Source organism: Aptenodytes patagonicus, chromosome 10 (genome assembly GCF_965638725.1).
Source record: "Aptenodytes patagonicus chromosome 10, bAptPat1.pri.cur, whole genome shotgun sequence".
Taxonomy (NCBI): domain Eukaryota; kingdom Metazoa; phylum Chordata; class Aves; order Sphenisciformes; family Spheniscidae; genus Aptenodytes; species Aptenodytes patagonicus.
Window position 1 is genome coordinate 4,605,714 of NC_134958.1, and position 22,551 is coordinate 4,628,264.

The following is a 22,551-nucleotide window of genomic DNA, read 5'->3' on the forward strand; positions in this document are numbered from 1 at the left end:
ACCCGCGGATGGATCTCATCGGGTCCCATGGACTGGTGCACCTTCAGGTGCCTTAGATGGTCTCGAACCTGATGTTCTCCCACAGTGGATGGCTCTTCATTCTCCCAGTCCCCACCTTTGCCTTCTGCGGCTTGGGCGGTGAGGCTCGAGCACTTGCTGGTGAAGACCGAGGCAAAAAAGCCATTGAGTACCTCCGCCTTCTCCATATCCTGGGTAACCAGGTCTCCCATTTCATTCTGGAGAAGGCCCACATTTTCCCTTGTCTTCTTTTTATCCCCGACGTACCTATAGAATCTTTTCTTGTTGCCCTTGATGTCCCTGGCCAGATTTAATTCTATCAGGGCTTTAGCTTTCCTAACCTGATCCCTGGCTGCTCAGACAATTTCTCTGTATTCCTCCCAGGCTACCTGTCCTTGCTTCCACCCTCTGTAGGCTTCCTTTTTGTGTTTGAGTTTGTCCAGGAGCTCCTTGTTCATCCATGCAGGCCTCCTGGCTTTTTTGCCTGACTTCCTCTTTGTTGGGATGCATCGCTCCTGAGCTCCTGATCCTTGAATATTACCCAGCTTTCTTGGCCCCTCTTCCCTCCAGGGCTTTGTCCCATGGCACTCTACCAAGCAGATCCCTGAAGAGGGCAAAATCTGCTCTCCTGAAGTCCAGGGTAGTGAGCTTGCTGTGCGCCCTCCTCGGTGCCCTCAGGATCTTGAACTCCACCGTTTCGTGGTCACTGCAGCCCAGGCTGCCCTTGAGCTTCACATTCCCCACCAGCCCCTCCTTGTTGGTGATAACAAGATCCAGCAGAGCACCTCTCCTCGTTGGCTCCTCTACCACTTGGAGAAGGAAGTTATCATTGACGCATTCCAGGAACCTCCCAGATTGCTTATGCCCTGCCGTGTTGTCCCTCCAACAGATGTTTGGGTGGTTGAAGTCCCCCATGACACCAGGACTTGTGAGCGTGACGCTGCTCCTATCTGTCTATAGAGGGCCTCATCCACTCGATCTTCTTGGTCAGGTGGCCTGTAGCAGACCCCCACCGTAATGTCACCTGTCCCTGCCTTCCCTTTAATCCTGACCCACAAGCTCTCGGTCGGCTCCTCATCCATCCCCAGGCAGAGCTCCATGCACTCCAGCTCGTCATTGACATAGAGGGTGACACCCTCTCCTCGTCTCCCCTGCCTGTCCTTCCTAAAGAGCCTGTATCCCTCCATCCCAACACTCCAATCATAGGAGCCATCCCACCACGTCTCCGTGATGCCAATAAGGTCGTAGCCCTGCAGGCGTGTGCACGTCTCTAACTCCTCTTGCTTATTCCCCATGCGACGTGCGTTTGCATAGAGGCGTTGAAGTTGGGCCCCCGATGAAGCTGTCTTTCTGGCTGGAGTTCCTTTGTGCTGCTCTTCAGGCGCTCTCCTGCTGACCTGTGTTCCTTCTCCAGGCTCTGGGCATCTATTGCCCAGATGCTGCCACATGGGTGGCATCATTTGAGCAGATGTGCAAAGAGGGTGAGCAGGCTGCAGCCCGGTGCTGAGGTGCGTGCCTGTCGGCACTGGGAGTGCAGCCTCACCAGCCAAGTGCAAACGCCTGGATCAGCAGCTGCAATCCTGACAAAAACAGCAACAACACAGTAGGCCTCGGTTTCAGACTATTACTTGAGGGAGGCGTGTGTGACCATGTATGGCCATCAGTAAGCCAGGGAGAGCTAAGGGGTGCCAATGGATAAATAGTGTATGCCCTAAGACATTTGCTGAAAACATATCAACTTCCAGTGTATCTGACGAGACATTGCGTTTTTCAGACTATCTTTGTCAGCCTTCTGATGAGACAGTGGAGGGTTTTTTTTCTCTCTGGCATTATTGTTAGTGTGTGATCTTTCTACTCATCCACCGTGCTTCTTGTTATAACATTCAGATCTATTCTCTCTAAGTGTGGGACACTTGTTATTTTAGTCATTTGGTGCAGTAATTTATTATTAATTATGCTTTCACAGTCGAGCAATCATATTATTTCATTGCACTTATTCTTCGCCAACATATAAATGAATTATTTGTAATGAGACAGCTATGGGTTGCTACTGAATGTGGATTTTGCAACTTCAGCCTGAGAAGGATAATTCCCCCACCGCACTTAGCCTTTGAAAAGGGATCACCATGAGAGGTTTCAGGAAACCACAGATCTGTTCATTGCCTGCTGGAGAAAGAAAACGTGTGAGGCCGTGGAAAATGGCATTGATTATTTTAGGAATTAACATTGCACAGAAAGGAGATGGAAACTGTCAGTGTAAGGAAGCTGCACAATTTCTGATAGGCTGCTTTTCATGCAGCCTTTTCATGCACCTTTCTCCATCTGTGCTCAAGGACTCCTCAGATGTTCCTGCGGACACCTGGGCAGTGTCCCCCTCCATGCATGGCCTCAGGTTGCTTCTCTGCTGTGATGTCTTACAGCAGCAAGATGATGACCTACAGGAACTCACTGGTACTTGGGCTTCTCCATCTCTGTTTTTATCTGCTTTTGTGCTTGTTCTGTCAGTGCTCTGGAAGAGAAATAATCTTGACAAGTTTGTGGGCTGTTTGGCATATTAAGCATAAAGATTGTGAGTCCTACTGTAAAGCCGATAGAAATAATTAGCAGTACGGCTCTCTTTGAACTCACATTTGCCCTTAAGCAGGTCTGTTGGCTGTGTGGTAGCAGTGATATTGATGCAAGGTCAGCTGCCACTGAGCTCCCAGCTCTGCTTCATCAGCTCATCGCTGTTTTTTGGCAAGGCAGCGCGCTCCCTCCACACCTGAGCGGCGCGGGCTGTGACCGAGAAGAGGGAACTATTGCACTACAAAGAGCCGTGACCCATTTTCAGATTATGCAAGTCTCCAAGGCCCTTTTAATTCAGTGAGATGAATTCCCTTTGAGAAGGTGCTGAGGACGAACAAAACGCTTTACTGGGGGCAGGTTTGGGGAACACCAGTCAGTGAGCTAGGCCTGGATATTACATTACGCTGTTACAAGATTCAGTGATAAAAGTCAATTAAAACAGAAATGCGTAGCATTTTTGCAGGAATTATCTTAGGAATTTATGTTTAATATTTGTTGAATATGTGTTAAACCACTTCTCTTGTAGTGAAGTGATGCTTTCACAGGCTGTTTAACACTGGATGAGGGTCTGGCTTTCTTTTCATGCTGTTGCAGTGCAGGTACCATGCACTGCAAGAAGCAGATAGCAGAGTTGTGCTCGAGTGCTTATTCCTAGCCACGACTTACTCAGTGAGGACCAGACTCGGGTCTGACAGCCTGGAGTTTTTACACAAAAGCTGGATAATGTTTCAGCCATCTTAAGAAGATTTACTGAAATCCTCTATTTAAAACTGGTGCTTTGTGTTTTTGAAGAATGCATGGCATTTTTGTTTTCAGTATCATAAAGATGCTCAGTCCGTTCCTTCCACAGAACTTCACACAACTCCCAGCAGCAGGAGTGGGAGTTGTATCCCTGAGCCTAATGGCATACAGGACCAGAAGGTACTCAGAAGTACAGAGCTGGAGAGACCTCCTTGAAAGGGTTACTCTGGATTTACCTGCAGTCAGACTCCGGTCCCTATGCCTGAAGTCTGCAGTGTAGGAGTGTGTTTAGGGTACAAACTGTTTAAGCATGAGAAGTCATTTTTTGTTTGCCTGTTGTAAATTCATATTGGGTATCTTTGTCTCTCTTGAAATGAGTGCTTCACTTCCAAGACTAAGGTTACTCTTCTCTTGCACAGTTGCCTCAAATGGTTGCTGCATATTTTCTAATCTGAAATGAATTCCTGTGACTCTCAGAGATATTTATTCTGTAATTAAAGTCATGCAATTTTTTTGTTAAATTTGTCTTTTTACAGTTGTTCAGTGAAAAAATAAGTGGAGCAGAAGGAACAAAGTTAGATGAAGAATTTCAAGAGATGGAAAGGGTAAGGAAAGCAACATTATGTTTTTCAATATTAAGCTATTGCAGAATCAAAAATGTTTCATGTTTCAAGTGATAGAATGGTATTGTAGATTTACGGGGGGGGGGAACCCATGTGCTTCCGAACAGAATTATGTAAGGATAAGTGCAAATTTATCCTTGAGCCTTGTCAGCTCAGCCAAGGGAGAAGAGACAGCCACAAAGGCTGTCTGAGCAGAGGAAGCAGGTTCCGCTGACACCTCTCGACAGTGAAGGGAAACTCCTCCAAGAATGGTGCAGAGCATCAGGAGGGGCCTTTCTCCTCTGTGTGGGAGACTGGAGAGAGAAGTCTTCAGTGTTTAGTGAGCCTTTGTAAATATCACAAAGCCTTCCCATCTGATATTATTCATGATAAAAATCTAACTACTGGGGTCAAAATTTCTCTTGATACAGAATTATATTTCTTAGTTTAAATCCATGTTCAGAAATTTACATGAATTGTTGTGGAAATGGAGATGTTTGCTATCCACTTATTAGCTGTTGTGTTGCAAATTAAACAATGTTCCTGCCAGTTTCTGCTTTTATGTGCTTTTTTTTTAATTGCCCTTGTCTTTCTGTGTATTTTTTTAATGTTCATAGTAGACCTAGGTCACAGCTTTTATTGTTGGCAGCTTGACGAAAAAAGTCTTGCGTGAGTTGGTTTTTTTCCAACATGCACTTTTGAATTTATGATCTAAACAGGTTTCTAGGTTTCAGTTTCATTGGCTACGGAATAATTATTTCCTTTCTCTGCATTATAAGAGGAAAAATAATGTGCAGGCCCTAAGGGAGGAAAAGGGAAACAAACCAGAAATGTGATTTTTATAGCATTTTAGAAACTATAAAATGGGAAGACGGTGCAAACTACTGCCTTAAATGGCCCTGACCCCAAGATTGTGAGGGGTATGTTCAGTCTTTTTAACCTGTGGAGGAAAGCAGTCTTAGTAACAACTATTGGGATGGCTGGAAAATTGTAGTCTAGAATGTGTAAGTAGTAGTCAAGACTGATGGGCTGGAAAGGCAAGCCCACATTTTAATATAAACCTTCTCTCCTTCCCAGTACTACCTGCCAATGAATATGGTTTTTGGTAAAATCCTGTCATAACTATGACATGGCTATTTATTTTAAGCTACAATATTTGCTTTACTTTAAATAAAATTTCATAATCAGTTAGAATAGTATATTATGTCTAATAAAATGATAAACTTTCTAGTAACTGATTTGCTTTTTGTTAATTGTGTACTCTTCTTTTTCAGAAAATTGATGTTACTAATAAAGCTGTAGTGGAGCTTCTATCCAAATCCACAGAGTATCTTCAGCCAAATCCAGGTAGGATAGGAACAACAGGTGTTGGATTTTGCTGAACTTTGTCTTCTTACTTGGAAATTCATCCTAGGTAAATAAAAGCTAATTAGGTCATCATTGTGAGGCTCATGGGTGTCCTAGAGAACTTTACCTGTGTGTGCAATGAACTGTCAAGTTTATATGCGGTAAGTCTGATCTGGGATGCATTCAACTTGCAGCACACAGTGCATCTGGTTTACTGGGCATGTGTAGGTTGCGCATGCATAACATGTTTTGGACAGCTTGGTCCTGTGGTACAGCACGTGTGTTCATATTTGTGCTGGGTTTCCTGGAGTGGGATACGGATCCCTAAAGTGAAGAGAACGCCAACATGTTTTTTAGCAGAGATATAAAAAGCAATTGAATTTAACTCGGATGCTGCTGCCATCAGAGGTACTGGTGGTTATGTAGCCATGAGGAAGAGGGCTGTACTTGCTTACCCAGTATTTGAATGAGGTTTTCCATTTTCTGGCCACTGCTAGGTCTTCGTGGATTTTGGATCGTCATTTAATAGAGGTTTTTGAAATCTTGTTTTAAGAAACAAGAAAGGAGACATGTTTACATTTGCAGTCAGTCACGAAGTTTATCTGTTGTGACCTTGATTCACTGTCCAAACCAGCTGTTGGAAGAACCTTCATTTTTTGAGAGCTGTCTGGCTGAATTCCTGTTTAGTCAGCTACATTAGTGACTTCAGAGATAGCCATCTCTTGTGGGTACTTTGAGATGCACGTCCCTGAAGAAGTTTAATGGGTTATGTCTACAAAAGGATGATAGAATTCAGTCCTTTACCAAGGCCCAGCCGAGATGTTCAAGACGAAGCTTGTCACCATGGTCCACATTCCTCAGGAATGTCTGGCCCATGGCCGTTACTGTGTTAAAGAAGCTGTTGAGTGATGATAGTAAGGAGTAGATTGGAAAAACTCTCCAAGAATAAATGCGTGTTTTTATCATGATACGTGCAGGATAACAATAAATTAATTTGTATGTACCAGGCCATTCTGCAGAATAAATTTCTACTGTCTTGATTACTGGAACCAAAACAAAAGGGGGTGGGGGGAAGTTCTGCAAAGTTCTCACAAGCAAGAGAGAGAGCATGAAATTGGCTTTGGCCGTGCTTGTATCTATTCTGTGTTTGCTTTCTGCAATACTTCTAATCAAGGAGTTCACAAGCAGGAATATTCAAAGAAATGTGAGTATTGGTGAATATCCACAGAAGGTGACAAGCACTTGTCCTGGTTTCAGCTGGGATAGAGTTAATTTTCTTCCTAGCAGCTGGCATAGTGCTGTTTTGGATTTAGGATGAGAATACTGTGATAACACACCGATGTTTTAGTTGTTGCTGAGCAGTGCTTACACTAAGTCAAGGACTTTTCAGCTTCTCATGCTCTGCCAGCGAGGAGGTGCGCAAGGAGCTGGGAGGGGGCACAGCCAGGACAGCTGACCCCAACTGTCCAAAGGGACATTCCATACCATGGGACGTCATCCTCAGTATATAAACTGGGGGGAGTTGGCCAGGGGCCGCGACTGCTGCTTGGGGACTGGTTGGGCATTGGTCGGCAGGTGGTGAGCAACTGAGTCATGCATGACTTGCTTTGTATATTCTTCCACTATTTTACTTTATTTCAATTATTAAACTGTTTATCTAAACCCATGAGTTTTCTCACTTTTGCTTTTCCGATTCTCTCCCCGATAACACCGGGGCGGGGGGAGTGAGCAGGCAGCTGTGTGGGGCTTAGTTGTCGGCTGAGGTTAAACCACGACAGCTCTGTATCTGCCTGGAGAAATGATGCTCATTCGGTTGGGAACAAAACTAGTTTCATATGACCCATATTGTTGAACGGAATCTTATTTCAACTTTTGACTATGAAGTACTGACAACAAAAAACTTACGAATCTACAGACCAGCATAGTGACTTGCTTTGTGACATTGCTTGTTAAATGATTTATTGCTTTAAATATATTAGTTTTAAAAGTGTTTTTATAACTTTTGTTCTTTTTTTATGTCCTTCTTAGCATACAGAGCCAAGCTGGGAATGCTGAACACTATGTCAAAGATCAGAGGACAAGTTAAAACCACAGGCTATCCCCAGACAGAGGGACTCCTAGGAGACTGCATGATACGGTATGGCAGAGAGCTTGGCGATGATTCTATGTTTGGTGAGTTTGTGTATCTCCTCTGTGAATATTTCAGCATAAAGTTCTTTGCAGAATATTACTCAGTGACATAACCTATGTAAATAGCCGCTGCAGGTAAGAGGGAAAGTTAAGTACAGTGATCAGGGGGTGGGTGATATAATTAACAAAACACGATGCTTCTGCATATTTGTCCACCTCTATTGCAGGTGGATTTGATAACGCTACTACTGATGCTGTCTGATTGATATTATTACTATGACCATTTTAGTTTCTAAGTTGACAAACCTAAATAATTTAGGGTGATTCTTAGATGCACTGTATTTCTTTTAACCTTTAAATAAAAACGGTTACCCTATGTTTGAGAAGTAAACTAAGGGAAAAAATACTCCTGGAAAAAAATAAACAGTACCTTTGGGTGATTTTTTTTTTTTTTTTTTTATGATCTGGTATTTCTGTACTTTGGAGCAGTGCATCTTAAATATGCATTTTCTTGTTTTCATGAAAATGTATTCTAGCTTGGCCATGCTCCAGTTCTTCGGTAAATCAAATCTTACCTATTTCCTCTCAAAATATCTTGGTACTTCACAGCCAAAATCTCGATAGAGGCCTTGCTTGCTGAGCATGCATAGTGTGTGGGCTTGACTGGAATGAATTTGAAGCATTGTCACAGAGCTACTCAGTGGGTGCTTTTTGATGTGGCTGGAATTAAGAGAGAACCAGGGAGAAATACCTGAGAAAAGGAGAATCCTGGTGTGGGGAAAGAGAGGGGACTAGGGCTAGGAGAGGGTGGCATGAGCCGGGACCGCGTGCAGAAGCCAGTACACAACTGTCTGGCTTTGTTACGTACTGTTGTTAATATCTGCAATTTTACGCACAGGGGTTGTCTTGAAATAGTAACAGCTATGTAGGTGTAGGGACCTCGCACTCGAGCCCAAGCAGGTGCTGCAGAGGGAAAGATGCTGCTAATAGCCAAAGACTCATTTATTCTCCTCACGAAGAGTGAAGTGGCACAACTCATCTGTGAGCTGGATGTATTTGTGATTTTGCAAAAGCAACAGGGATACTAAATAAAACTAGGAAAGGGGAAAGGACATTTCAAACGCTGTTCTGCCTGCTGATACTTACATGCTTAATAAAGTATACAGCTATGTTAAATAGGTGGTTTTAAAGAAGCAGCAACAGTTTTGATCAAAAGGAGGTTTGGAAGAAAAACACGCTGTATGTGAGGAAGTTGTAAAACATGATTTTGTGATTAAAAAGTTACTCACTTTTTGTGTATTTAATAACATCACTAAAGTTGTACAAATTAATCAGCTCGGTTTGCAGTTCTCAAAGTGGAGGAGGTTTGTAACCTATGCAAATACAGTAGGGAAGGTAGTATTATTTTTTTTCCTAGGGCATCAGGGGAAAAAAAAGAAAGTACATTTGGAACAAAAATTTTCCAGTTCTAGTTTTCTGTAGGGGACAAGCAAGTGCGTAGCTTGCATTATTTTTTTTTACTCTTCAAGGGCCTGCAGCAGATACAAAGATACCTATTTGAAATAGCTGTTTCATAAGACAAATTTTCTGGTTTTACATATATTGAGGTATAAGCAGCCTATTCTTTACCATAGGCCTTGCACTACTGGATGCTGGTGAGAGTATGAAGCAAATGGCAGAGGTGAAGGACTCACTTGATATTAATGTCAAACAAAATTTTATTGATCCTCTACAGTTATTGCAGGACAAAGATTTAAAAGAGATTGGGGTAAGTTTTCCAGAGTAAAGCTTCACTTATCAATGATCAGAGTCAATCAAACTGTAGTTCCCTGAGATATTTTTCTTGAAAGCAATAAGGTAAATAAATTTCACTGCATTTAAGTTTGTCTCTCTAGCAAAACAGTGATGAAATCTGCTTAAAATCAATGCCTGGCTATTTCTCACTTGTCTAACTTACTCAGTTTGCTATATTGCTTATACATTCAGTACGAGAAGGATAGTGAAGAAAATTATATTCTTTATTTTTCTGCTATTTTATTTTAACCGACATTTTTATTAATTCTTATGAACATGTGAGTGGGCTGTGATTTACTGTGACTGATTATCCTGTCTTGCCATCTCTATCAGCCTAAAGCTGTTTGTAATGGAGGATGAATGTAACTGTTGAAAAAGGCTATTCAGGACAATCACAGAATGATCTGAAAAAATGATCCATAAAATGTTGAAGTGCCACTATAGGAAAAATATAAAAATATGTTCCTCAGCTTCCTAACCTTTAGAGTTAAGTTTTTCAGTGCTTTTGTTTACAATGTGACAATTCAAAGAAAGCCAGGCAGTCTCTGTCCAAGTCTGTTGATTTCAATAGACTTGGGTAATAAGCAAGTTAAAACCCCGATGAAATGCAGAAATGAGAGTTATTTTATTTGTTTACATATAAATGGACGTGGAAAGCATAGCAAAAAGATAGTAATAATGTCTTGATGTCTGTAGCTGTCTCCTGTGATACATAACTGTTTTCAGTTGTAGTTCTTCTAAACTGATGAAAAGACATTGTTTGATGTTAGCTTTAATGAGCATTTTGTACTGTCACTTTGAGTCCATTCTGTAAGTCTGTCAGTCCCATGATTTTTGGCAACAGAAAAGCTTCTGTAGTTATATCAGATAGAAGTGTCAAGTTGACGCCTAAAAAAGAAAGCAAGAATACAAGATTTGTTGGAGCACTGCTTATGGAATGAGAGGGGAAAATAACCCTTTTAGTTTTAGCTGTCATATTGCAAGTAATTCAAGAGGTAAAATTGAATTCAATGTAGAATATGGGGACACACACATATTTAAATTGGATCCTGCTTCTCATTTAGACAATCTGAAGTGTTGCACATTTAGTGAAGTCCATGAGTTGGATGCCTAAGTTTAGTAAATCAAGGTAGCCAATTCTCCAAGTGTTAACAAATGGTTGTTTATTTAAACTCTACACAGTTTAAAATTTCATTCATGTATACAGTCCTAGACTTACCTGTTGCTGCCATAGATCAAAGGGGTGGACTGGATAATCTCTGAGCCTTGTATTTCTTCAATCCCGCATATCTCTATATTTGCATCCATAACTGAAGTTTCCTTAAATCACAATGTGTTTGTTTGGACCTCCTCATAAATGTTCTGTCTTATTTAGCATCACTTGAAGAAACTAGAAGGACGCCGTTTGGATTATGATTATAAAAAGAAGCGTCTTGGAAAGATACCAGATGAAGAAGTTAAACAAGCAGTAGAAAAATTTGAAGAGTCAAAGGAACTGGCTGAACGAAGCATGTTCAATTTCTTAGAAAATGATGTAAGTCTGTCCTGCATTTTTGTTTGCTGCAGTACATCCAGGAGGGCAATGTCTGTGGGATTGGATAAAGCCTGTCCCATCCTTCATAGGAGGTAAGGTCTGAAAGCAGAAAGTGTGCCTCTTTCCTCTTTTAATCTCCTGTGAGAGACAGACACGTAATACACAGCAGTAAATGGGAGAACTCAAGAATTCAGGAATTTCTTCTGGAAATACAGTGGCTCAGACAAAATTGTCACAGAGGTCTTCAGTAGTTTTATAGTCTACAAGCAATGAACTATCTGAGAGTAGAATGCAGTTTGATCAGTGGGAGGGAGAAGGTTGGGAGATTAACATAGTCACAGACCAGCTGCTGAAACTATGAGCAAGGGTATGTACCCTGCGCTTTCTGAATTGTAGCTCACTTACTGTCAAAACTTTGCTGCTGATTTGAAGTCTCTGGATGATTTTACCTCTGAAAATCATTATTATTACAATTTGGCTCTGAAAATTACTCCATAGAGTTTGTTTGTGGCTTGGGCTCAAGTACCTGGACTTTGGCTCAGAGTCCCAAGTCTATCATGAAATTATGTCTAAATAAGGAGCAGCTGTGGTCATTCAGAATAATCCTCTCTCCTGTCTGTACACAGAGAAATAGCAGGATGTGCTTTCTCCCATGTAAGCATGGAACTGTAGGAAAAGAGAACTGGGCCTATTCCAAAGCTTTCTCTTCTCCTGTAGATGTAGCATCACAGAAAACACACTTAGAAAGGAAGAGGTGTGCTGTCTTCTGTGAGCAAACAGCAACAAGGCGGAGCTGTTAAGTGGGAGTATTTAACTGTGAGCAACTTCTCCCTCAATGCACACCTGTGTAATGGCCAGTTATAAACTAGCCTGTAGCTCCTAAACTGTTTGTGAGTGGGACATATTTCTTACAGCAGTGTACAAGTCAGTAAGCCTCTTACTGTTTTATGAGGACACCAAAAAATGTAACATTCTCTATCAACAATTTCAGCACACTGTTCTGCTGTCGGCTCTACCAATTGCCTGGTTGCAGTGTATGTGTTTTATAATTCTGCCTTGCATAAGCAGCTGAGAAATGTTTCAGATGGTGTTTATCGTTAGTCAAAGCACCAAACTGAGGATAAAACAGTTCATGGATTAAAATGGTGTAGCTGAGCCACTAGAGAACTGATGAGTTGTACTTTCTAGAATAACTAATTCTGCCTTTGGGAGGGGGTGAACTGGCTGTCCCTTTGAGGTTTTTTCTATATCCACTTTCTATTGTTTAAAGAAAACTCTGTGCTCCTTCCCTTCCATTTTCCATGCTGACCCAGTCCGTCTGTCCTCCTCAAACTTCTCACTACGGCCTTGTTGTCTAACCCCAGACTGTCTTGCTGGGTTTGCAGAGATCTTAACTGCAATCGTTTCCTTCCCATCCTTTCCAACTCCCCATATGTCACCCTTTCTTAGTCTCCTTGCCCTGCAATCTCTGTTCTCTGGTTCCCAGCCATCTTGCCAGGTGCCCTTCCCAGACTCAGTCCTGATCCACATCTCTTTCTCAGGTTTTTGCACAGCTAGTTCCAGACCTCCCTCATAGAGACTGTTGCATGCACTTCTTATCAGATCCATCTCCCTGCCTTTCCCACTCGGCCAGTCCCAGGCTCCTCTTGCTTAAGTGGCTTTTAGTCCCTCAAGTTTCGCTGGCTCTGTCCCAGTCTCTCTCTCTCTCTCTCTCTCCCCCCCCTCCTAATCCACAATTCCATATCCCTCCTGGCTCTTAGTCATCTTGCTTGGACAGTCCTTGTCTATCCATTTTCTCTGACCACCCCATCCAAACCCCAGGTACTTTGTGTGTTGTCCTCAGCTGGTTTACATTACTCTCTTTTGACTGTGATGGAATTGTACCAGCTGTTGATTTGGTTCTGTGCATTTCATTTCTGTATGCTATGTGACAATGTTTGGCTCTCTTGGAGTCCCGGCAGAATTTCTAATAATCTTTTTAACCGAGTAAAAGCAGACAAAGTATAGCACATAATTGCCATGGGTCCATAAAACATTCGCAGAAAGTTTACTTGGATACTTTCTTATGATCCAATGTCTGAAGACATCCTGATGGAATGGAAACATGTCAGACTTCTTGGGGTCTGTCCTCTTAATGCTGTCTTAAAGGAAGAGGACAAATAAATATCTGTTACTGCTCCATCCGCAGTACAGCTTGAACTTCTCGGTTTGTGTTAGGCAAATGAGATTATTTGTTACCTCATGAATAAAAATATTTTGATTTTTCTTTCTCCTTCACATTCTCCCTTTCCTCAGCATTCATATTTTTGAGTGATTGTCTGATACTTTTTAAATCCAAGTAGATAAATCATGTTTCATTTATTGGTTTATAAATGCTGCCATCTAGTGAGGTAAGTCCAGATCACTTCAGAACTGCAGTTTGTAAACATTGCTAATAAATGCTAATGGGTCTGAGTCATAAGAGCTGTCACAGTGTAGTTTCTTCCAACATTGCTGATCAGAAAAGCTCCACTTTCACCTGTTAAGGGGTCATGTCCTTTTAACTGTTTCAGGCTTGGGTGTTGACAGACAGATGGCTTGGAAGTTGAAAACAGAAGGGATTTGCACATTGTGAAAGGAAATGACTCAAGGACCCAGCCCTGAGTTAGCAAACTACAAGTTACACCTCAGTTTTGTTCAGTTTCCAACTGGCGATTTCTTTGATAGAATCACATATGCTCTTTTTCAATAGCCTCCACAAGATATCATGGTCTTTTGAGATACCAGGTCTGTTTTGAATGATCTGTTTGTTTCTCCTTCAGCTGAATGTACTGCAGGCTCCTTACAACTATTTTCCTCTCTCTATTTCAGGTAGAACAAGTCAGCCAGTTGGCTGTGTTTGTAGAAGCAGCACTAGATTACCATAAACAATCCACAGAAATTTTGGAGGATCTGCAGAGCAAGCTGCAAAACCGGTAAGACTGAACCCATCAGAAAATTTTGAACCTCTTTTGCAGATGAGGTTCATGAGTGTGAAAAGTCACTGAAGCAACAGATCTTGTAGCACCATCTCACAGATGCACATTTGCTGCACTCTGTGCCTTACTGGACTTCATTGCTTTAAACCGTTGCCACCTGGCAACTTCTTGCTGCGCTGTGAGCCTTTAATGTAATGCAGGATCTGCCCAGAAAGCTTTGAGTGTGTGCAGAATCTCTCTCTCACATCTGTGGAGGTTAATCAGGACAGCCTCCTTTTGTTTGGAGGTTTATTTAAACTTGCATGCTTTGCGTTGTGTTTTGGAGACTTTGCTGAGAAGTTGGCCTATTTTCATTGAGATTAAGGGGTATAACAAAATTCTGCAGCAGAGTAAGGGAATAGCCAGCTGGCTAGGAACACGGCTGTGGTATAATGCACTTATGAAAGGCCCAGATACTTTGTGTCATCCGAATAGAAGAAAAAAATGCTGCTGTGGTTAATTTGTTATATGTCACTCAGAGAACAGGAGACCTAAATGACTTGAGTGTCACCATAGCGTAGGCTAAGGTTACAGTCACAGAGTCGAGGTAACTGTTTGGGGCTTTCCTGAGATGAGGGTGGACGTGGTGGCTGTATTGGCATAGGGGTAGCTGTGTCTGTAGACACCCTGCACCATCCCAGCTGGAGGGGCCAGTGAGACAAGGAGGTCTCAGCCTGGGCCACATGCACATACAGGAAGAGGTATTGAGGCAGTTGTGCTGACCAAAATGGTTGTTTCCCATTTTCTCTAATAAAAAGGCAATGTGTGCGATGCAGTCCCTGGGCCTCTGTCCTGGCTGGGTTTCTGCATATGTCATTTGTAGTTGAGCTTTCCAGAGAGCTCATTCCTGGAACTTCTGCTGAACTCAGTGGCAGCTGTGGATGCTCAGCACTTCTCATACTCAGGCTGTTAAGCTTTATGCCTCTGTCAGCAGGACCAAAGCATTAAATAAAATAGGGACTTGCTGAAATTCAAATACTGCACGAGAATTGAGCAGCTTTTAGTGAATAAACCTGCACTCCCTCCCTCCCCCCCCCCCCCAAAAAAAAAAAAAAGCCAAAAAAGAAAAGCAGCAGAAGGTTTTTTCCCCCCACTTTTCAAACACCAAAGCACTGAACGTGAGTGGGAGCTCCATAAGTATTTCTTTCTTCAAGTAAATCTCTTGCCACTCTTTTCTGTGTTCCAGAATAAATGTAGCATCTAGTCGGCCTAAACGTGAATTTAAGCCAAAGCCTGTAATAACTACAACTCCAGAAATTGGTGATAATCAGCAGCACAATGGGATTGCCTATAGTTCTTCCATAAAATCATCAGGTAAGTCTGTGGCCACAGAATTAACATGTTGATAGATGTTTTGCCAGATTGTTGCTTGAGGTATTCCTTGTACCATGAGAACAATGGATCCATGAAGCATCGGTATCCATGCACCTGACTCCAGTTTGTTTCCCAGGTTTGGAAATGGAATTGTGAAGCAGGGTTCCTCTCAACAGTCTCTCACCCATCTGAAATTTAGGTGTGGCATTCTGCTTGGCCTTTTAAGTTGTCTGTATCACCACAGAGGGTGGGAGGAGAGAGAGGGAGAGGCAGTTGCAGAAAACTTCATTTCTTGCAAAGACAGATGCCTAAGGTGGGTGTGTTAGATCAGTCTGGAATATTTCCAGATGCTGGTTTCTCTCCACAGTCTGAGACCATAAATGATCAGTACAGGATCTTAACTTAGCCATGTAAAATTCAGAGAGATGACTCCCACCCTTACTCTCCCGTAAAGTATGCACCAAAGTGAGTGCATTTATGAACTGAAATACTTAAGTACCTATTGGTGTGGGAGTAGGATCCTTTCCATTGATTAGGCCTTGATTCCACAAAAAAAATCAACTGTTGAAAGCCCTTGAAAGTTATGTGAATGATAATAATTAGCAAGGTTACGCTACTCATTGAAATAACTTTTCCTCATCTCACGAATAAAATTATTTTGCCCTATCTCCTTAATGGCTACAGTGGTGATGAGAGAAGACCAACTAAAAAAAACCAACCACACAAAAGACAACAATACGCAAAGAAAAGAGAATGAAAAAGCCAATTTTTTCCATAGACATTATTTGTAAGGAAAACAGAGGGGAAGCAGTGAGCCAAAGGTTCCCTTCTCTACTTGGCATGGTATCTAGGATCTTTTTCTGAAGCTTTTTTCTTTCTATTTTTTTCCCTCACTCTCCAATGTCCTCTTCCCTCCAGTCTTGTTCCTTTTTAAGGTTGTTGGGAGAGAAATGAGAGAACTAAAGGTGAAAGAATAAAGCTTGGAGCTGTAACTTCATGTCTCTCTAATTTTCTTGCACTCTGCCTTAAGATGAAGCTATTATACAGTCCATACTGAAGGGGATTTGCAGCAGTTTGGCAGCATAAATCCACCCGGCAAGATCTTATTCCTCGATTTGTTTCTTTTGTGCTTCAAGTTAATTGAGGGTGTGTAGTGAAGCTCCCCATGCTGCCCGAATGCTAAGAGCAGTTCTGTGTTGCTGTGAAATGTGGGATTGAGGGAGACAACCCGCTCTTTGCACACTCCTCTCAATTCAGACCACCGGTTCCTAAGACGTGTGTCCTAAGGACACGTTTCATTCAAAGCACTGGGGATGTTTGCAGCAATCAATAACTTTCTAGTTATTTTCACAGCACATCTGGATGAAAGTAGCAAAAACAGAGCAACCTTTATTAAAAATTCAGCATAAAATTTCTAGGCCCCTATCAATTACTTGTCAAGTTATATAGGCTTTATTTTTTCTGCTTTGCGTGTGCAGTGGAGAAAGGAGATTCAGATTCAGCGTTTGTATATAAACGAGTGTGTCAAACCAGAGATAAAACAGCACACGTATTACAGTGGTTTATCGTTGCCATGAAGCAATTGATCCAAGACGTCCTTTAAGGGTAATCAATCCTGCCTTTGGGGGAAAGGCAGACTAGATGACTTCTCAAGGTTGCTTCCAGCCCACTTAGTCAAAAAAAAGCCAGTTTTAATGAGCTAAAATTCAGTGAATGAACTGAAAAATAAATGACCACTGATCCCTAAGATAAGGAAGGAGTGAGACGCTTCCATTCATTGATTCCATTTATGCACTATTGCATCAACTGCTTGCATATCACTAAATGATGGTTTTTCACTTACTGCTTGGCTCACTCAGTGCTGTCAGAGTGGAAAAGAAATAAAACAACCATGAAAGAGATGAAAAGGAGAAATGGAATATATTTAATAATTGTTGCTATGCTTAGTGTCACTAATAATATCAGAAAGACCATTTATCATGTTTCTTTCCTCCTGAAGAAGCTATGGATGCCGTGCTTACCTCCCCAGCAGGTACAACCATCAGCGAAATCATTGTTCATTGTCTTCTTTCTCTTCCTGTTCCATACTCAAAAGTTACCCGTATGGATTTCTGTGGAGCTGCAGTGGGGTCCTGCTTGTGAATGGGGAAACCTTTCTGTTCCTGTTTAAAATCAGAGTCATGAAACAGATCAGATTTATGGTCTGTGTTTTAGAAACGTGAACCAGGCGGCTCTAAGCAAAACTGCTAAATGTTGTTAAGGTCCCCATGTGACAGGGGGGATAGCGTCATGATCGCCCTCTTTTTTTTCATTTAGAAAACTGTTCTCTTCATCCTACACAAACAAGCACTTTCATGCTTAATTTCCCCTGTTTACACATTGACCCTATCAAAATGCAGACCTCTAATTTCTCTGGTACTGTCACTCAAGGTAAGTAGTATCTTAGTATTCACCGAACCCATGGAAATCAACAGGACAGTTCAAAGCTGTGATACATTCAGCACTACCACAATCCAGTTCTGAGTGTTGAAATGGCTTTTCCTGTGTTTCACCATAGCTTTTCAAGTTAAGTATCAGCTTCTTGGAGCAGAAATAGTATTTTCCTTTGTATGGTCCCTAACACATGGGGATTATTTACTACTAACGACTTGCACACATTTGCAGGGCTAGATTCACAGAAACCTCATTTTAGTGTTGTGAATTATTTAGCTCCTTTGATTAAGCACAGATAACAAATCTGTGGTTTTGTTCTAATTCATTGTTATCCTCATTAGTCAGCTGAGGCTATGAGCATCATCTGGCTCATTTTAGAACTCTCTTTAAATGCTGTGTTATGTCATGTCTTTCATTCTTTTTGTTTGTCAGGTTTGACTATGATATGAAATAAAGGGGTCTGGTTGCCATGTGCCAGAATTTAACATAAGCATCTAAATGTTTACTCGCTTCAACTGTGAGGGAGACTTGGATTAATCATTTTAGCAAGCTTCCAGGTTGTGATTATTAAAGTATAATTTTGCTACCATATGTATACAACATGCTATAGAAGACAGAGTAAATGCAGGTACAGGCAGTAACTCCCTTTGAGGAAAGCAAACAAACAAACAAACAAAAAACAAACCAGCATTGAATGGCATTCTGGTTTCATTCTGTAACGCTCCAGAAATCATAGACAGCTTCTTGCTTAGCCTGTTTTTGTGGTGGTTTTTTCCATTTGTGCTGTCCAGGTTTGAGTGGTCTGGAGATTAATGACAAGTCATCTTTGACAGTGACAGTGAAGTGTGGCAGTTTAGCTCCACAACTGGAGAAATTAAGGAGGCGTGCATGGTGTTGCAAATTAACATAAACCCTGTTTGCAGAAAAAAAAGTGCAATTTCTTTAGCTTAAGTCTCTGCAACAGGAGAGGATGTGCAAGTATTTAATAGACAGGAAAAGGCTGGAATCATGTCGCCAATTCTGTGATGTTAAACAGTGTGTGTGCAGACTGTCAGGCAGTGCTGCCCCCATTACCTTTGTCAAGGAAGCTTTGTCTCATTGGGTTATACAGTAGCAGCAGCTGCCTGACTCTAATGAAGACTTTGACTGATCCTACAGCCTGGAGTGAAACCGGTCGTACTGGCTGTGACCATTATTTAAAAATCTTTCCAGGCTGCCAGACATTTCTTTTCAGTTCTTTGGAGCTTAAAATGAACCAAATGTGATCCATCTCATATCGGGTACCTTACTGTCAGAAATTAACTGGCTTGCAATAATAAACTAGCCCCATCGGAGCAGCTGGTGAAAGCAAGGAACTTTGTCAATTATTCAGAGCGCTGCCTTCTGCTTTGGCAGTTCCAGTGAGCTGGTACCAGTTCTACCCTGGCAAAGACTGAAAAGAACTCAGCTGTTTTTGAACACAGTCAGTCCAGTTTTGTTGGGAAAGTGTGGCTCATCTTCTTTTTTCTGCTTGGACTGTTTCAGCAAAAATATGTCCAGAACCGTGCTTTCACCTGTGTCACTGTGTTAGACTAGCAGTGGTTTAGTTTGTTCTTGTAAAACTTTGTCACTACCCCATGCCTTCTACAGGCAGAGGACTAGTCCGACGTTGTCACAGCAATGTTCTGGGGAGGTTTGCTGAGGGGCATCTCTGTGTTGACAGCTCTCTTCCGTTGTTATAAATAAAAGCTCTCTTCCGTTGTTATAAAGGATAAAACATACCCACAAAATAGAAAAGTAATTCCTACTCCCCAGTTTTAACCCCAAATATTACCCCGATTGTATTATTGTCAATTAAAAAGATGCTTTCACCTGGTCTCATGTGCCAATCACCAGAACAGTTGTCACCTGGTTTCCTTAAGAGACTTCTCCTAATCCCTTTTACTAGAAAATGTCTGAACAGTTACTTTTCGATAGTTTCCTACGCATTACCATGGTTAGCAGATTAAAATGCATTTTTGCATGCATTTTTAACATCTTCGCTATTATATCTGTATTGCATTACCGACTGTGTGCAGATTTACCCAGACAAAACCCATTATTCAAGGCGATTGCATGATTAGCATGTGTGATAGCGGGGAGAGAGGGTCAAGACTAGAATATTTGAGAATTGTTGCAATGTTGCAAAGAAGACAACCTGAATAACTTAGTATTTAAGAGGTTTAACTGCTTTAATGTAAGTACTGGAGTGTTCTAGAGTTGTCATGCTATAACGTGTTTTACTACTGTTTACATGGTAGCAGCATGAAATTTTTTCTCCTATTCTTCCTTTATAAATATATTTCAAATTACCAGACTTTTACTTGGATATGCTCTATATGGTTTTAAAAATCTGGTACGGCTGAACTTCAGTTGAACCCCTGGCTAGGCCTTGGCCACAGGGCTAAGCTTTACAGTTTGAACATTAGATTCCATTTTATTAGAATAAGTTATTATTCATAAATACGAATGAATGAATGTATCCATACCACAAATCCAAGCCAATTAACACCCCATCTTTAAAAAAGGTGACTGCATTTACAAGGTTAACTTCTTTTGCTAATGGTGATTCTGTTCTGTACTTCATGTTTATATTTACTTGTTTTCCTGTAAATGTATGTACTTGCTACTACGTTTGCATATGGTACCATTAATATTTTGAAAGAGTAATTTGGAATGAAGATCTTTGTAGCAGGGCAAACAGCATAAGTCACAAGAACAGCCGGATACCGTATCGGGAAACTGTTTTCATCTGTAAAAATAGTCTGACAGGCACCGTTGTTCCTAGCATAACCTTTGCTTTAGTTCAGATGAAGGATGTGTACAACAAAGGGTTTGAACACGTCAACTTGGGAGCAGTAACGCGGAAATGACTGTCACTGCTCGAGTGAGGTGAGGGTGGAAGCCTTAACGCAGGAGCAGCTGGAAGCCTTGCTCCTGCAAAGGCACGTGTGGGGTGGAAATCCAGGTGGCTGCCTCCAGGCGGTAAGTGTGTGTTTGTAGGACTGACTGTGAGCCCCTGCCCCCGGTACGTATTCACACAGTAGCAGCGTGCTGCAGTGCAATTTGCTTACATGATGACTTGCCTCTTCTCCTGTTGACTCTTCTACTTCCTCAACTCCTACCCTTGCAATTCCTCTAGCCACCACTCCACAAAGAGAAGACCACACTGATTACTCAAGCTATCAGTTTGAGATAAACATCCTTTTGAAAGGGAAGGCAACTAGGAATGAAAATAGAGTAGCATCTGAACTTAAGGGAGAAACAGAATTATGCTTTAAACTAATTAGCACTAGTGTTATTTTTCATATGTAGAAGCACCAGATGGTAATGGGTGAAAGCAATGGAAAAACTGTTGAGGGGGGAACTCGTGGCAGCAGGGCTATGTGTTTTGACCCATTGTTTTATGCTTAGTGGCTGGTGGGATGCTGGGACGCTCTATTAATATGTGTTGGGGTTTTTTTTTTCTGTCACTGGGGCAGGTTCTTCAATGCACATGGATCAGCCTTGCTGCCAAGCTCTCTATGACTTTGAGCCAGAAAATGAAGGCGAGCTTGGGTTTAAGGAAGGGGACATCATAACTTTGACCAATCAGATTGATGAGAATTGGTATGAGGGGATGTTAAACGGAGAGTCTGGCTTCTTCCCCATCAATTACGTTGAAGTGATGGTTCCCTTGCCTCAGTGATTGTGTCATTCAAGCTGTGAACGTGATTTCATGACTGAAATGGATTCACAAATGTTCTGTCAGTGTGGCATTCTGTGAAAGCCTTGCTATTTGACTGACTTACTGACTTTTGTATGCGTCTTTTTAAAATGTATTTATTTTATATTCAAAAAAATTTTACCTTCCCTGACTCCATCAACCTGCAAAAAAACCCATAGCCAGTTTTTTTGCTTTGTGCCTTGAAGATCACTGTATGAAGTGTTTACTGGTAGCTCACTGTTGCTCCAAAAATGCATTTCCTTGCTATTATTGTATGTGGATTTTTTTTTTAATCTTTGGCTGCAATGATTTTACTATTGAAAACCATTTTTAAAAATACTGTAAGTGAGGCTAACTGTAACCGGGTCCCAAGTTACTGATGTCATTGAGCTCTTTTTATCTATCACACTGTAATTTATTGTGAGCAAGTTAATCCATGTTTCACATTGTATGTTGACAAAAGGCAAAGTGGTTGTTGTCAATATTATGATGTTGTTGTATTAAATACAAGTTCTCAGCATTGAAAATTCCTATAATTTACTGACCAAACTGAATAAATATTTCTGTGGGATAAGAACAGTGGTTGCTGCTTCTATTCCTATAGTTCTGGCATTTGTTTTTGAGCTGGAGGTCACTTTTGCTAAATATATCAGCTTTCAGTGAAGAAAACAATGCTACATTAAAAATGCATTAATAAAGCCAAAGTATTAGTTTTATGACACCTCAGCCACTGGAATTTTAATAATCTTGCTCTCTCCCTACTGCTTGTGTAGCATTTATAATGTCTGTTAAAATTCTTTTCTAGCAGGAGGATAAGAGAAAAATTCCTTTGAACTAAGTACAAACTGATCCTAGCTCCACAGGGTTTGGATAGAACTCTGTTGAGGTAAATAGGTGAGTATCACTGGTGACTGCTGCAAACAAATGAAAAGTCAATATGCTTCTACTTTTTTTTTATTTATTTGAAAGGGATGTTCTCCATCCCTTGGAGGAGAAAGAGAAGACTAGGTGCAGAAGGAAAGACATTCTGTAACAAAAAATATGCAAAAAAAGCCTCAAAATGAAGGACAGACATCTTGATTACTATCAAAATGGAGGTAGAATTAATTTTATTTCTGTTAGCCATCTCCTGCTTTGTTTAGTAAACAAACAGATGTAGTAATGACCAAAAAATTCAGCAGCCCCAGAGGAACATGTAATCTTTTGCCAGTTGCTCTCTGTGTAAGACAGAGGGTGATGAGAAGGGAGCTGAACTCTTTATGGGCAAACTGGCTTGAACCCAGCTTCATCAGGGTTCTGTGGTCCAGTTGAAACAGCATTCCCTAGCGAGGAAAGAAGTTAATGTGTGTCACA

The 22,551-nt window shown here is 41.4% G+C and overlaps 1 protein-coding gene across 1 annotated transcript in view; it reads left to right on the forward strand.

Annotated features, from left to right (window-relative positions):
- Nucleotides 1-21,769, forward strand: part of SH3GL3 (SH3 domain containing GRB2 like 3, endophilin A3) — a 59,960-nt gene extending 38,191 nt beyond the window's left edge. Inside the window, exons 2-9 of the mRNA XM_076347881.1 lie at nucleotides 3,861-3,929; nucleotides 5,201-5,273; nucleotides 7,302-7,445; nucleotides 9,038-9,171; nucleotides 10,573-10,731; nucleotides 13,582-13,685; nucleotides 14,914-15,041; nucleotides 20,975-21,769. Coding sequence (XP_076203996.1) covers nucleotides 3,861-3,929; nucleotides 5,201-5,273; nucleotides 7,302-7,445; nucleotides 9,038-9,171; nucleotides 10,573-10,731; nucleotides 13,582-13,685; nucleotides 14,914-15,041; nucleotides 20,975-21,180 — 1,017 coding nt within the window. The 3' untranslated portion in view covers nucleotides 21,181-21,769. The remainder of the gene's footprint in view (nucleotides 1-3,860; nucleotides 3,930-5,200; nucleotides 5,274-7,301; nucleotides 7,446-9,037; nucleotides 9,172-10,572; nucleotides 10,732-13,581; nucleotides 13,686-14,913; nucleotides 15,042-20,974) is intronic.
- Nucleotides 21,770-22,551: the final 782 nt, after the last annotated feature.